At 37.9% G+C, this 15,617-nt stretch overlaps 1 protein-coding gene across 2 annotated transcripts in view; it reads left to right on the forward strand.

Moving 5' to 3' along the window:
- The window catches only part of SV2C (synaptic vesicle glycoprotein 2C), a 91,603-nt gene that overhangs the window by 65,389 nt on the left and 10,597 nt on the right, over positions 1-15,617 (forward strand). The window contains exons 7-12 of one of the 2 annotated variants that reach the window (XM_037373699.1): positions 80-168; positions 538-702; positions 3,578-3,711; positions 4,972-5,175; positions 6,091-6,250; positions 11,814-12,373. In XM_037373699.1, the coding sequence (XP_037229596.1) occupies positions 80-168; positions 538-702; positions 3,578-3,711; positions 4,972-5,175; positions 6,091-6,250; positions 11,814-11,832 (771 nt within the window). In that variant the 3' untranslated portion in view covers positions 11,833-12,373. Of the gene's footprint in view, positions 1-79; positions 169-537; positions 703-3,577; positions 3,712-4,971; positions 5,176-6,090; positions 6,251-11,813; positions 12,374-15,617 lie in introns of those variants that run through there. The other variant, XM_037373698.1, reaches the window with a different exon arrangement.

Raw genomic sequence — 15,617 nt, forward strand, 5'->3', positions numbered from 1 at the left:
ATCAGAATTAAAAAGCTATCATTTAACAATATTGTTCAAAATACTATTTAAAATAAATGTATTTCCTAATGATTTACAGATTTGGTTGACATTTATGAGATGCTTCAACTACCCGGTGAAGGATAATACAATCAAACTTACAGCTGTATGGTTCACCTTGTCTTTTGGGTAAGAGTGGTTGAGATCTTAAACCATTTTTGATAGACTCAGCAGAGAGAACAATCATCTGCATGCAAATTTTGGTCACTGTGATTACCCTTTTTATTCCAAAAGGTTTTATACAGCGTCTTTCCACAAAATGTTGTATTTATCGGTTAGTCTGTTCTTGGTTGCAAGCCTGATTAATCAATAATATCTGCTTCAGAAACGCGCCATCTGCTGGTGTCAGCATCTTTCAATATTTTTATTTTATGGTGGATTTTATTACAATGGAGCAACTCTTCCATCACTTAAGTGGCCAAGGGAGCCACTCATCTCACCTTGCACAGATTTCCAAACAGGTGGGATTGGTGACTGAGCTTTTTCTGTTTTTCACAGCTACTATGGCTTATCTGTCTGGTTTCCCGATGTCATTAAACATCTGCAGTCAGATGAGTATGCGTCCCGAGTGAAACATTTCCGCAATGAGGAGGTTTCACATTTCGTCTTCAACTTCACACTGGAAAATCAGATTCACAGCAATGGAGAATACATCAATGACAGGTTTAGAGATTTCCTAATATTCTGACTTGGCTGGGATAAACAAATGCATGTTGTAAGGCATGTCCTAGTAATCTAATAATTGTATTCATTAGCTAATGGTAGATATTTGGGGTTTGGCTTTTGATGGGAATTCATTTCTGTTCTTGATTTCTTATGACTTGTGGAGCATGTGGAGAAGCGGACCTGTACATGCCCTGGTGGTTCCTGTGTGAGGATCCCCCAAGCAAACCCAGCTTCCTTGTCATCCTGAAAAACAGACTGAAAAGCCTAAATTAATGATGCTTCCTTTCACAGTGGGATTCAAATGTTTTCAGACCCAACACATGCAGCATATTTTAGGGGGGCTGAGGAAGGATGTACTTTCATCTCTGTTGCCAGTTCTTTTCTTTTTTTGATGAAAGACACTTCTGTGAAAACTCTGAACATTGAGAGGTTAGGATCTTACCACAGAAGAATAAAAGCTAAACATTACTGTAAATCAATGAAAAGCATGAACAGTTCTGAAATGGAAAACAACACTTTGGCAATGCCTTTTTAACTGAATCCAAACATATTAAGGCTTTATCTGGACTCTGCAGATAACTAGATAACTTGGGGGAAAATCAAACACAGCTGTTTTAGGTATCTGGTTTCTCTTAAGAAATACACAGAACAACCATGTGAATGGTCTCCTGGAAGTTATGGTGCTAAGTAATTATTATTTCCATATGAAAATCTGTATCTAAGTGAATAAAATTAATGATTTCGGTAATGTGGTTTTTTTTTTTTTTTAAATATCATCATAAGAACGTGAATTTTGACACAGTTAAAGGTTTATGCATTGCAGACAAAAGATACCAGCTATCTCATTTTTGAACTATCCATAGCTTCCCAGTTCCACTCCTTTCTAGGAGTTAGATGTTCTCCTAAAAGCAAAGAACCATTTACTGTCAGTAACTGACAGCACTCCAACAACCAAGGTCTTATCAATTTGAACTGAAAATTCTTCTAAAACACTAAATCTGACATTAACCTACTCTAAACCACTGATTTCCTCTTTTAAACATACAAGTTTAATAGGCCTCTGACAGTTATTTGAGAGTCATGAAACATTTTCCACAGAAGTATGGACTTGTTTTATATTCTTACTCCACAAATGTTTCAGTCCTCCACCCACCCTCAGCCTCAGTGTTTTCTTCATTTTCTTTCTTAACTAGAAGATCTGTCGATACTTGCCTTCTTACTTCATTACATTTCTGTTGAGTTTTAATTCAAATCATTGCAAGACCAATTTCAATATAGTCACAATATGTTTCCTGTCCAAAGGTGAAAAGTGCATCCGAAGAATGTAGGACATGTCGTCTGTCATTTCTGTTCCAACTGACTAATCTAATTGCTAAATTTTCTTTGTTCACCTCTGGAATTAGGCTACGTTTTAAAAAAGAAAGTGCTATATGAAAAATGATAATGAGTTGACACTGAACGCCAGCCTGATTTTAATCAGAGTCTGTCACAAATGAGAAATGATATAATAACTAAAACTAATGGGCTGAAAACACCATTTTTCTGACCAATACACAAAGCAAATTCACTAGCTAGTAAGTCTTCCAGTAATAAACACACTTAGCTTTTGCTGGCCTTTCTCATAAAGAGAATTCCAAATTTATTTACAGGAGAGTTTAATTCCTACTATTTCATAGGTAGCATATTTTGTGTGTTCCTACTCCTAGTATTAGTTTTACAATAAGAAAAATACGTAGCTAGTCACACCAGATTTGATTAGAGCAGAGTTCAGTCTGTATTCAGAAGGCTTTGGTGTTTTATCAGTTCTTACTGGCTTATAACAGCTACGGCGCTGCTTTCCAGACCGTTGCCACTTCGGGTGAGGTCTGCCAGAAAAACTGCCTTTTTTTAGTTGTGTCTTTTTCCACACCTTCATGTGAAATAGACTGTATCACAAAAATCATAATGTATTTCTACATGTGTCTTTTTTTGTTAGCATAATGATGTTGTTTGGTAGAATTATACTCAAAAGGCTTACAGTGACAAGCTTTCTCCATGTTACTAGGCTTTTAGTCTAGTAACATTGAGAGTTACTGCTAGTAATACACTTAGTCATTGACGTTTTCTGTGAACTACTTGATTGACAGTCATGATGAAAGACCTAGGAGTTAAATGAGAGTCAGTAGGAAGAAGGTTGTTCAGAAATAAGAAAAGCTACTGACAGTTTGTTTACAGCTGTTTTATGTACACAGTAATTGCAATTGCATCCACAGACACAGGAGAAACAAACACATACTTCCAGTTAGATACCTATCTGTATAACTGGCAATGTAGTTGTTGTGTTCATGTTAAACTATTTTTAGAAAACATATTTTGACACTTGAACTAGTATGTTTTTCATCTGACCCTGACACGGTGCCCAGTGTGTTCATCTGGAGAAATAAATGTTCTTTTAAAATTTTCTTTCTTTCCAGCTTGTTCGTACTAACAAGTGCTTGTTTGTTCCAGGAGACTGAGTTTCTGGAACATGATCTCCCAGTTTCCGACTGTAGGTCAAATTACAAGTAACAGTGATTTTACAAGGCTATTCCTTGAACGCCATGACATTGGTTTTGGTTGGTGAATAAGGACAAGTAATAATGGAAGTATTATCAAAGACATTGTATTACCAGTTGTAGCCAGTAGCTATGTGGAGCTATTTGTCTTATTAATGCTTTCTCTGAACAATAGTGCTCTAGGATCAGCTAATCATTAATTATGTCTCCAGAATACCTTTAAGGAATCATCATTACTGGGGTTGAGACTTTTTAGACACGTATAGCTGCATCAGCTTGACCTGTTGCTCTTGCTGACCTATGAAGGTAGACTGACAGAAATTATGTGTATTGGGCAGGTTTATTATGATGAAGTTTAAATCAGTAACCTTTGAAGATTCACTCTTTAAGAACTGTGTGTTTGAAGACATCACTTCACTGAACACATACTTCAGGAACTGTACTTTCGTGAATACCACCTTCTACAACACAGGTATTACAAGAAATAACCTTGAACATGCGTTGTTCGTCTGTGTGTTCTCATCATACGTTTATAATTTCTGAATTTCTAATAAGGCATACAAGTCTTCTTGTAAGGAATAAAAAGCTATAAAAAGCAACAGGCCTCCGTAATGTTGTAACAGAAAACTGAAAGGATCGCACCCACGCCAGAGGTGTCACGGGCCTAATATTGACTCAGATAATAAGCACCTCTTTTAATTTTAAAAATCTCTAAAGAGATTCAGTCTCAAGAGGACAAAATATGTTTACTGCTTTACTGGTAGCTTTAACTAGTGTGCTTTTATTTAGTCTAAATGGGACTGGTGAAATCCTTTGTTCATTGTGCTCTCTGTGGCATGGGAATCTGCTACCTAATCTATAATCATTCCCACTCAGGTCCTAAGTATTGTAACAAAAATAGGAATGCATGTTTTCATATGTTAAAACAGAGGACACTTTTTTTTTTTCCCTCCAGTTTAATAAAACCTAACTGAAAGTAGAGCATGGCCAGCTAAGCTTGTTGGAAAGACGGGTGCTTCTTACATGCTTTCCTGTAACCCCAGCAATCATAATAGTAAGAGAGGTTTCAGAGCAAGCAACGTCCAGGTTTCTTTGTGTAGAAAGAAGGTATTCTTGATTCAGGGTTATAAGGCTGACAGGAAGAACAGCAGGAAAGTGAAAGTATAGGGAGAGATCTCCAAAATTGTACTGGAAGAAGAACAGCCTGAGTGACTGCATGTGGTAACTAATTCCTGTTCAAGCTGAAGACCATGAGGCCTTCTCAGAAATGAAAATTAGTTTAATCTGAATTCTGTAGGAATGTTTCACTTTAAAAGAAGTCAAACCAAACTGAGCAAGATTGGCAGTCTCATCTGAAAGGCTGTCTGGTGTGGAAACAGAAGGTCTGATATTGAGCAAGACCAAGCGATAGAAACGTGCAGATACCTGATGCTTTTTATGCAAGGCCAGCTTGTGCTGAAAGATCTTAACCAAATACAGCCCAAGCAGAGCTGAAATGCAATAATATAACTTGTCTAATTCCAGGCCTTAGTTGCTCATTTTCATGAATTTTCCATATTTTTCTATTAAGATAAAAAGGTATCAATATTAATAGAAAGAACTAGTCCCATTTTACAAAGCAGTGAAAGCTCCGAGTTGTCATTAAAATTGCCTGAATTGGAAATGTTTTTAATCAAAAGCTTCACATGGAGTCAGCTGTTAGCTGAAATGTTTCGTTTTCTTCTTTCCACAGATCTCGAGCAATATAAATTTGTTGACAGCGAATTGATAAATTGCACATTTTTCCACATCAGAACAGGATGCCAGATTTCTTTTGATGATGACTACAGCGCCTACTGGATTTACTTTGTTAATTTCCTGGGAACTTTGGCAGTGTTACCAGGGAATATTGTGTCCGCTCTCCTGATGGATAGAATTGGACGGTTAACAATGCTAGGTAGGGGCTTCACTTTAAAACAGGTAACACCACCAAAACCTAAAGCTCTCCTGATAAAGTAACATGTTCTCTTTTTGAAGAATGTGGTTCAGAGAGACGTAAAAAATTCCTTCTGCAGGTACTTCATTTATGCAGCATCGTAAGTGCTGTTTTAAAGAGTGTCCTATTTAGAAACTCTAGGAACAAAAGGTTCTGTAGCCAGTTCTGCTTATGACATATTATCAGTCATTGCTCTTCTGTGCTGATATTACGAGACCATTATTTAGGCATCTGGGATGAGATTTGGTAGAGTGCTGATCATTGGCTTGTGTTTGCTCCAGCTGAAAGGAAAGCTAGATGTGCTTGGGTGTCCCATCAGCTAGTAGAGAGTAGAGGTGACACCTTGGATAAGTCAGCAGTCCTTTGACTGTTACCTGTTTTGCAAAATAACACGTTTGAAAGGTATCTTCTGTGGATTATCTGCAATGACAGATCTGTTTTCAATCTACTTATATATCTATGTGGTAGTTCATTGTGTTCATTTTCTCAAATAATATCTCTATATAAATGCAATTCCCAATTGAAGTTTTTGTTGCTACACTACATGAACAAGTTTCAGGTATTTGCAGAAGATGATAAACAAGGAAGAATGGGAGTAGTTTTCCCCAGGCAGCTTGCTTTGGGAGTTCAGAGAGGGTTCCATCCATTAATACTTTATGATAGATCCTGCTGTTTGAGGAGTTATGTTTTTTCTATGAGCTCCTTACAATACTTGTCTGCCTGACTGGTCTTTCCAGCAGAGGTCTCTAGTTTTTTAACTCATATATATGGATCAGTTATTTAGCTATACTGTGTGCATAGAACCGTTACATAAAACAAAGACCATGCTTTAAACACAGTTCCACTTCATGTTTGTTTCACCTGACTCGTACCTAGGTGGTTCCATGGTTCTCTCTGGCATCAGCTGTTTTTTCCTGTGGTTTGGGACCAGTGAATCCATGATGATAGGTATGCTGTGCCTCTACAACGGCCTCACCATCTCAGCATGGAATTCTTTAGATGTCATTACTGTGGAGCTGTATCCTACAGACAGAAGGTATGTACAGATACACCTCCCGTAACCTCGCTGACACTATCTCTATATACCAGCAGAAACAGTAAATAGAAATGGTTATGTATGAGCTTTGCAGAAGCAGTGGTGTTCTGAGTGGTCCAAAGGAATAGATTGTCTTATGAACAGCAGGAAGAAAAAAGGTAATTTTTGAGCTATTTGGTGTATATTTTACATCAAATATCACCGAATCAGGAAAATAGCACAAAGGTAGTTTCTTACAAAAAAAGGAGATCTAACTGCTATTCTCATCTAAAACACAGCTAATGAGGATATTTCTGAAAACAGTAATGGAATATTTCTGGGTTTCTCCTAGTGCAAATAGCTATGAAGGCAGTAGTTCCAAAACATCAATATAGCTGCATTTGTCTGTTGGCCGTGAAATGGTGGGGATGATAATAAAAATCACTGCCTGGAGCTGAACAGCATCTTCTGGAAGAGATTGTGGGTTTGAACCATGCTGAGCTGTTGATCAGTCTGCTACACATTTGTATGCAGGGTCACTAGGAGTGTACATAATCAGCATTAAGCAGATACAAAAATGTCTCAGACACTGCTCCTGACTCCTCAGGGCTCTGGGAGGAAATTTCCATGTCCTGCAAGCATTGCTGCTAGATGACATGGGTGGGTTTTTTTTGGATACAGGGTACTTTTTAATGCTGATCTTATGTCACTTAATGGACTGAAGGAAGAACAGTCAAGCCATACGCTGTTGTATGTTGAGTGTTAAAAGGTAAAAGCCGTATTTTCTTGAATAGACTGGGACATTTCTCCCCCCTCCCTGCCCTAAACAATTTTTATATAAAATTGCCCAGATTCCGGCCAAGGGAAAGTGTCCTTTCTCCTGTCACAGTGCTATTATGTCATTCACTAGAAGTTTCAAATATGGTGAAAAGTATTCCCAGTTTACATATGCATGATGCTTTACTGGCAAGTCTGAGCTTTTGGACAGAGATGCGACTGACTTTACTAGTGTCCATCAGGAGAGAAAAACTGTAGACTGGCGTCTCTGATTTCTTTTCATTGGCATTTTAAAAATATATTCTTCTTCACACAAGAAATTGATGTCCACTGTTGTGGTTGTATCAAATAACCGTACTAGGCAACTTATGAGTCCAAAGCACTAAGCTTTAATATTAAGTGCTAGTGTTTTTATTACACCTCATGAAATTGCTCTTCTGTCAAGAATTTTTCCATCATCCAAACTTTATGATATAATTCTAATAAAGATCCTTTAGAAATAGCTGTCTTTTTGGTATTCCTGAATGTAGCAGCCACAAATACTTTCTTGATGTAAAGAAAAATAATTAGAAAAGCCATTGATATTAATGGAAGCAAAAATAATCATCATTACTAGGAATGACAAAACAAATGAAACTGATATTTATTCTAGGGCATCTGTATTTGTAGCTATTAGTTGTTTTTATTAGTTTCTGCTAGCTTTGGGATTGTAGCAAATTCTTCCCTGGTTTTTTGTTTGTTGTTTTTTTGGGGTTTATTTGTTTTGTTGGGTTTTTTGGGTTTTTTTAAATGCTTATGTGTGCAATAATAGCTGTCTGGAATTCCACCTCAGAAATTCACTTACAGCTGAGTTGTTGGGTTTTTTGCAGCAGCTCAGACAGAAAATTTGTCACTTTGTATTATCGATATAAAAGGGCTGATAGGCAAAATCTACCTGTGCCAGGAAAGACATTGCTGATATATACTGTAGATGAGATTTTTACCCAAAAGTTCTGAAAGTGATGGAACTGTCACTGCCAGTTTTTGCCAGTTGGGTTATAAGGATATGGCCAATTCTAGAAGTCACTTCCTATACAGCTTTTTTTAGACTGGGGCGAAGCTTCATATTTCATAGAACTATTTGAAATTTAATACCAGTAGGGACTCAAACAACTTGCTTCCCAGAATTTTTTCTCTTGATTTTTTTTTAAATCCAGACCAACTACAGTTTAACAGCCACCATTGCCCACCTCTGATGGTCCTATCTTTCCTTCTAAGACTCCTCTGATCTCCATAGCCTGGCACAACTTGCCACAGTTTCCTGGGAATTCCCAGCTTCCGCATGTAGCTGTAGGGCTAAACAGCCTTCCCAGGCATATATGGTACATGAAGCTGCCCGATCTGTATTCACATAGGAAGTCCTTCATATGGAAGATGATGCCCTCTTTTCACTACAAAGCTGCATCCAGAGTGAATCTGGGTCCTGAAACTGGCTCCCAGTTTCCCCCCAAAAGGCAATCTAGGAACAACAACTTCGCTCGCTCTGTCACTACTTTACTTTTCCAATGTATACCATTTTCTTACTCCCAATCAATGAAATGGCCACAAATCAGCAAAGAAGTTCAGCTGGAGGCTGGGCTGGTAGCACAGTGTGTGGAAGGAGGCCATTTCACGCTACCGCGCACAAGAGAACGGGCTGGGCAGCCCCTCCTTTTCCTCCTGCACAGCTCCTCTTGGAGAACAGCCAGTTGCCAAACCGCTGGGGTGTTGCCAGTGTTGTGCAGCGTAATACAAAAGGTGTTTCATAAATCGTACTCCAGGTTATTTAGCGGTCATGCTGGCTTTTTGCCAGGTACGGGTGTGGTGAGCAATTTGGAAATGTGCAGTGTATATGGGACATGGCACACATTTCAGTTTGCTCTTCACCAGCTGCCCACAGAGCAGAGGTGAGGTTGCTTCAAAATCTTAGCAGGTTTGGATTCCGAATGCATTCACGCTCATCTGCCTATTTACATTTTAATTTACTAATGCATGGATTTGAGGTAATTAAGTATTGTCCTATATTCTTGATGAGTACTTTCAAATTTTATGCCATATTAGCATGGCTTTTGCCTGTGTGTTCTTATAAAAATCTCAGTTGATTTGCACAACTGCTAAAACAAGAGATATTAGAGGTTGTAGGGATTTCAAATGGTTCTCAGGTAGATGATGTTCTGTTAAAAGGTGAAGATATGTTACTAATCCTAGTCATAGGTAGCTTCTGTCTTCCAGATGACATACATGGTGGTAATGAAAAATCATTTGATAATATTTTTTTTTTTTTTTTACTTTTCAATACACAAATTTTAAAGGGCACTCATGATGACTAGCTATAAACTAGCTGATTTCCAAAAAGAAAGTAAATTAACTGAGCTCCACAATGTAAAGAACTTGTATTACTCATCTTTTGCCTCATCTTCTTAACGGCCTCTGCTATTCTGGACTAGTCAGCAGGTTCTGAAAAGTCTTTGGTTACATATGACCCTTTTGAAGGCCAAACCAAAGTTCCATAGCTTTGGAAGCTCAGCTTTGAAGGAGAGTTACTAAATGTCTGGTGAATGTTTTTGGGTCCTCCTAGAGTGCTTTACTACTCTTTCATAAGCTTTCCATATTTTCCAAACACTGCTTTGAAAGAAGGTGGTGTAGAAATTGAGACATAGAGGAAAAATACATTGTTAAAAATTAATATTGTCCATCAGAAGAGGAAGGCTGTAGACTGACATGTGTGGTACCAGCAATCCCAGTCACTGAGCATTTTAGAAGAGGGAATGGGCTGGAATTGCAGCTTCCACTGCAGCTATAACTGCTTAGCATTTCTGCAACAAAAACCTGAAGGTGCTAAGCTGAGCACACCAGAAAATGTGAAATGCATGCTCAATGACTGTTTAGTTAGCTTTAAGTGACTTGCTCGCGTCATATACAAATTCTGTGGCAGGGGTAGGAATTGTATACTCTCTCCTGATAGCACTCATCTGCCTTAACTGTGAGACTGCTTTCTCATCTTGACATTCCCCAGCCTTATTTACAGTGCACCTTACAACTTCGGCAGCAGATGAGGGAATCTAGGTTTTCTTCACTACATTTATGTTTTACCCTTGAGCTCTTTTAGTTCTGTGCCTTGGCAGAGTGATGGGGATAAAAAATACTGTGTGATGAGGTAATTATGGCTTGTGTTGTAATGTGTGTGCCCAAGGGCCCTGCAATACTTTGCAGTTTCCTAGCTCTGTCTGTAATAAAATATGAATGGAAGAGAGTTGAAATTCTCTGAAGAAGTAGCATTTAGCAGATTTTTATGACTTTAAAATGCAGTCATTTCTTTTGCATAAATGATAAATGTCTTCTTGTGAACTAACTTGGGAAGCACCAAGTTTATAAGCCTACACTCTTGTCAAAGAGTGGATACAACAAATAACCCAAACTTAAACAGAAAGTGGAATACAAATAGGTTGTCTCCTGCAGAGTAAATCAAGGTCAGATTGCATCACATAACCAACAGTTCATCAGTTTTACTACAGCTGCCAGGCGTCTGGGTTTGAATATTGGCCAGGAATCTTTGGGATTCGAGGTGTGCTATAAAATGAGGTCATCCTGGCTTCCCTTTTTGTAGTACTTCTGAAATATGTTCATAAGGGTTTGGTCCTAATTAGGAAATAAGTCACTTCAGTTAATTGTATTTATCTTTTTCTCCTTTTCTTGAGCATTGAGACTCTATCCCCACAATAAATAAAAATTATTCACAGGGTATCTTAAGTCCAACATTGTATTGTAGTGGCTGTCAGAAGAGAAGTTTTCTATTCTTTTGAGTCATAGTAGCACTCATCAACTTACAGTAGACTTACTGACAGCTATTTTCTACTGCCATCCTGTGGATGTGGTTCAACTGCATTTTGCTGAAATTTCATGTTAATGTTTTTAAAGCATGACATGCTGAACCTATGCAATGCTTTGGGCAGGAAGGCAAATTCCACAGTTTTATTGCATACTGAGTGCTATAATTGGCCAGGCTATGTTATGCATCTTTATACTCATTTTTTAAAAGAACTTAAGGTGTCTGGACATCAGAAAACTGTCCATAGCACATTCAGAAACTCTATTCTAATAGCCTTTGCATATTATCCACACCCATAAAAGTGATATTCAGAGCCTTTTTGAACTTGCTGGATAGGCTCAGCACTAGCTCTGGCAAGAAAGTTCTCAAATATCTGTGCTACACATTCAGTAGCCCTCCATGGCAGGACAATTAAGTTTTTAGGTACTCTTGACTATCGGCAATGGTAAAGTGGGTCTGAATTATTTTATGTAGGAATATAAGCACCTGGTCTAAGAAGGAGCATATGTGGCAAACAGGAAGCAAGCTCTTTTAATCTAAAGTCTTGGATAATCCCTCTATTTTTAACTGTTTGGACTCTTGCCATTTTTATGTGGGGCTTGTGTGAAAGGAAGCTAAGCATTTTTCTTTGTCGCAGCTTTCCCAGGAACAAGTAAAATACATTGGGGAAAATTCCTTGCCCCTAACATCCAGTTTTCTCTCAGACCTGACAGTTTCATAAGACTTCCACATTTTTTCCTGTCAATACTACAAGCTGTAACTTTTTTTTTTCTTAAGGCAATCCCATATTGATTCACCAGCATTGTTTTACTGATGCGCCTGAATGACAGTGCTTAAACCAGTAACTGATCAATTTAACGGAAATTAGTGTATATGGTAATGGCTTATGGCTTTAGATTTTTTCAGTTAACTGATTCATGATGCTGAGATGACACATCACGTATCTTTGATCATTTGCAGACTTCCTGTACACTCTTAATATTTTCCTGAAACACTGTGGAAGAGACTGTACTAGTGCCGCAAGAGAAGACTATACTTGTACATGTTTGTGAATTGTGACATATTTATTGCATGGCTATTTTTACTCCCCTGGATTCAGTAGAATTAATTATAAGGACATGAATTACTACAGATTTTAGCTGATTTGCATCTCAAACATTGTTCTAAGAAAGATGTTTAAAAAAACAAGTCTGAGCTTGCTATCCCTAGAGCTCAACAGTTTGCTTCATGACTTTTTTCCAACCATTCTACACAACAAATTTATATTCAAACACTGCATTAAAATTGAAGGATATGAAGGCAGAAGGATGAACAGGGACAATGTTTTTCAGGTACAGGTCACAACAACAATTTACTTCAGCCGGTAAAAATCTTACTGTTCCTGCCAATGATGTGCATATTTTAGGTGAAAGGACGTGCCTGAAAACAGCTTAAAGATTAGAAGATTGGACTTCTGCTGGGTTGTTCATTTTGTATCATCAGAACATCAGAACAAGGATAATAAAAATGGGCTTACCTTGTCTTATTCTTCTTTGTTTATAATTTGATAATACTAATAGGATTAGCCTGATAATCACCCCTTACAATTGGAAAAATTGGTTAAGTCTAGATCCATTTTACAAAGCAGAACTGGTTTTTCAGTGCCAATGAATTATCTTAATTTTGCTCAGATATAAAAGATACTATATTACAAAACTGCTTTAAATCTTAATAAGGCAATCTTGTGTATATTACCTCCAATAGATGTAAAGCACAGTGGCAGCCCTGAATATGCTGTCTGTAGATCCCAGCATGTGAAAAGAAATTATCTGAATTGCTCAGAAAATTATATTCAGACTGCTATTATAGCTAGTTAATATAAGCAAATAGTATCTGTGAAAGAGCTTACCTTTGTAAGGCAGTATAAAAGAACACTGAATATTAATAAAGCACCCCCACATGATTTGTTCTATTGTCTTTCTAAAGATTTCCTCTCTGTATCCAAATTTGCTTTAGCTAGATCTGTATGTTCTTTGGGGAGTTTTGGTATCTTTCCAAATATACAGAGGCTGTTGATGACTAAGTGTCTTATTTTCTCTGTGCACACACTGTTTTTTTCCTGTTACTGTTACCTGGGGGCAAGTTTGGTTTTACATCAGTACTGGCAGCTGAAGAAACCATATTTATCTGTGCAGACACTGATCATAACCACTTACCACATTAACTTTAGAAATATTTTCTGTATGTAAATGAGTCCAAAATTAGAACAGTTCTGACTCTTTTCCTCTCCTTTTCCCCCTGACTTGTTTAGAATAGCTGCAACTTGTTATTATCCTATAACATATGCTCTGTTTTTCAGGCTGGCTGTGTTGGCTTTAACCTCTTCCTACCTTTTTGCGATCAAGTCTATTTTACCACAGCCTTTCCTCTTCATGTTCCTCCTTCCTGCCTGCACTGTTGTTCACCCTAGAAGATGTGTCAGTCTGGAGCTCCTTCCCTCTCAGGAGCTTCTCACCATCCTGGGTCAGCTTGTCCTAGATGTTCTGGGTTTTATCTGCCCTTGTAGTAGAGATGTTTCCATGGTAGAGATTTAATCTTCTTCTCATAGATTTTGAAAGTTTACTCCACTAGGGTGTGGGTTCACTGCTTCCTCCCACTCCTCCTTTGGGCCAGTGCCTCCAAAAGTTGTCCTTAAAATGAGCAAGTTATAACTCACTTATCTCCCCTCTGAGGAAGGCATTTTCAAGGAGCTGCTGCAAACATTCCTCTGTCAGAAAGCTTCACAACCAACAATTCCAAAGTTTCCTCATTGGCTGCTCTCAGCAGTGTGCTCTCTGGCAGTTATCATTGATCTGTACTGTGGGGCAGCAGAGCATATTGCTTTCAAGATTATTATCTCCAAGATGTGCACGTTTAGCTTTTCTTGGCACTAAATATTACGTAAAAATGCTGCAGGTTTAATGAAATATAGAAAAAATAGCAAGCAAGGGCTTTGAAGATTCAGAAGACATATATGAGTCTCTTCTGCTTGTTTTTTCACAGTTTTTCCTGATAGTTTCTGCCCTGCCATCAGAATGACCTGTCTCTCCTTCCTTATATATCACTGATACTTACTTTCATGCAGTATCTGGATGGGTGCTGAGTTTTACACAAAGAGGAATTATGGTTACTTCAGACAAAGTAACAGTTACTAAATACAAGGTATTTTAAAGAGACTGCAATACTGCTGTCAATTGCAAAAGCTGCTTTGCCAAACTAATAAAAAATATATTATAATTATAATCACCCAGCAAAAGAGACTAACTTGTGTCTTGTCCTGGGATCAAAAAAGGCTTACAATACGCAGAGCTGACACTGGAACAGTAAATATCAACTCCTCTGATTTTACTTCCATAATGTTTTAGGCAAGAGGGTTGACTTATGATCTGCAACCATGGACAAATAATTTTTAGCATTAATGGAAAAAACCCTTTTTGAATGTATGTCAGTTGGTCTATTCCATGTCTTAATTCTGTTCTACAAACATCCTTTTAACTAATTTAAGAATTTGACAGTAGAAGTACCATTACTTCAAATTCGCACATTTCTGAATCTTTTCCAGACTCTGGAGTTGACTCTTCGGGTTAACTAGAGTTCTTAGATTCAACAAAAGTGATTTAAAAATATACCAGAAGGATCTAGACCTATCTTCATCATTCTTTTGATGTAAGGTCCTCAAATGTACCAGGACTGGTGTAATTCTGAAGACAGCATGCGTGTCAGGTACATCAGGTCATGGACAGTGCTGAAAACCCCTATATCCTGGTCGGCTATACTGGACAGAAGCTTTTACCTCTCCCTCATTATAAGGCTTGGATGTAGGACACCAGGACACATGCCTGATCAACACTATTGCGATCTAGATTGGCGGAAGAGCAGAGGAGATGAACTAATGATGCTCTGGGCTGTGGCTATGTCTGTGGGTTGCTTGAGGCAGCGGGTCTCTTCTCCCTTCATACCATGGTTTGCTGTTTTCAAAATAAAAAAGTAGTTCTGTGAAGAACACTGAAAGTTTATATCCTTGCTCTCTGCTTACTTCACATTGATTCTCTGGGCTGCTTTTTAGGAGCTCCAGCAGAAGTTTCTCAAATCTTACTTCCTAGGAATTCAGGCTACATCTGAGCACAGGACTTCTTCCTCTACTTCACAGGTACCTCAGTACAATTGTTAAGGTTCTTCTTAGTCACTCAGACCATTAGTATTTCTGTTAGTCTCTGCAGTTTAGACTGGAGGCTTTTTCCTTCTAATGGCAGTACTTAATATTAACAAGAAAGAAACATTTTATTCCGAAAAGAATTCTTCCTAATTCTTCTTATTTTGTCCCAGACAGCACAATGTAAGCTCCACATAGTCCTTCATGTCTAAGAGATTTAAGAAATGTCAGAAATTCTACTATTGTACAGATACTTTTGTTATGACAGTTTGGGTAGGACAAGTTTATTCCTGCAACTACAAAATCATACAGTCATGATGAAACACCATTTACTGAAACGGTGGCAGTTTGCATAATATGTCTATGCACAGGCTACCAAACATCTAAAGTACTTAATCCAGGTTACTAAAATCACACCACTGCAATGAAAAAGCCCCTGTGAGTTGCCTGTGCCATACTTTCTGTTGGCAGTCTATTTCCTTCCCATTTTCTGCAGAATTTCTCAGATCTCTCTTCTGCATCAAGCAGATTCTTATATATCCTATACTCTTTACCTCTAAGAGACAAACATTCATTATTATTGGAGGTCTCAT

This window comes from Falco rusticolus, chromosome Z, assembly GCF_015220075.1.
Source record: "Falco rusticolus isolate bFalRus1 chromosome Z, bFalRus1.pri, whole genome shotgun sequence".
Taxonomy (NCBI): domain Eukaryota; kingdom Metazoa; phylum Chordata; class Aves; order Falconiformes; family Falconidae; genus Falco; species Falco rusticolus.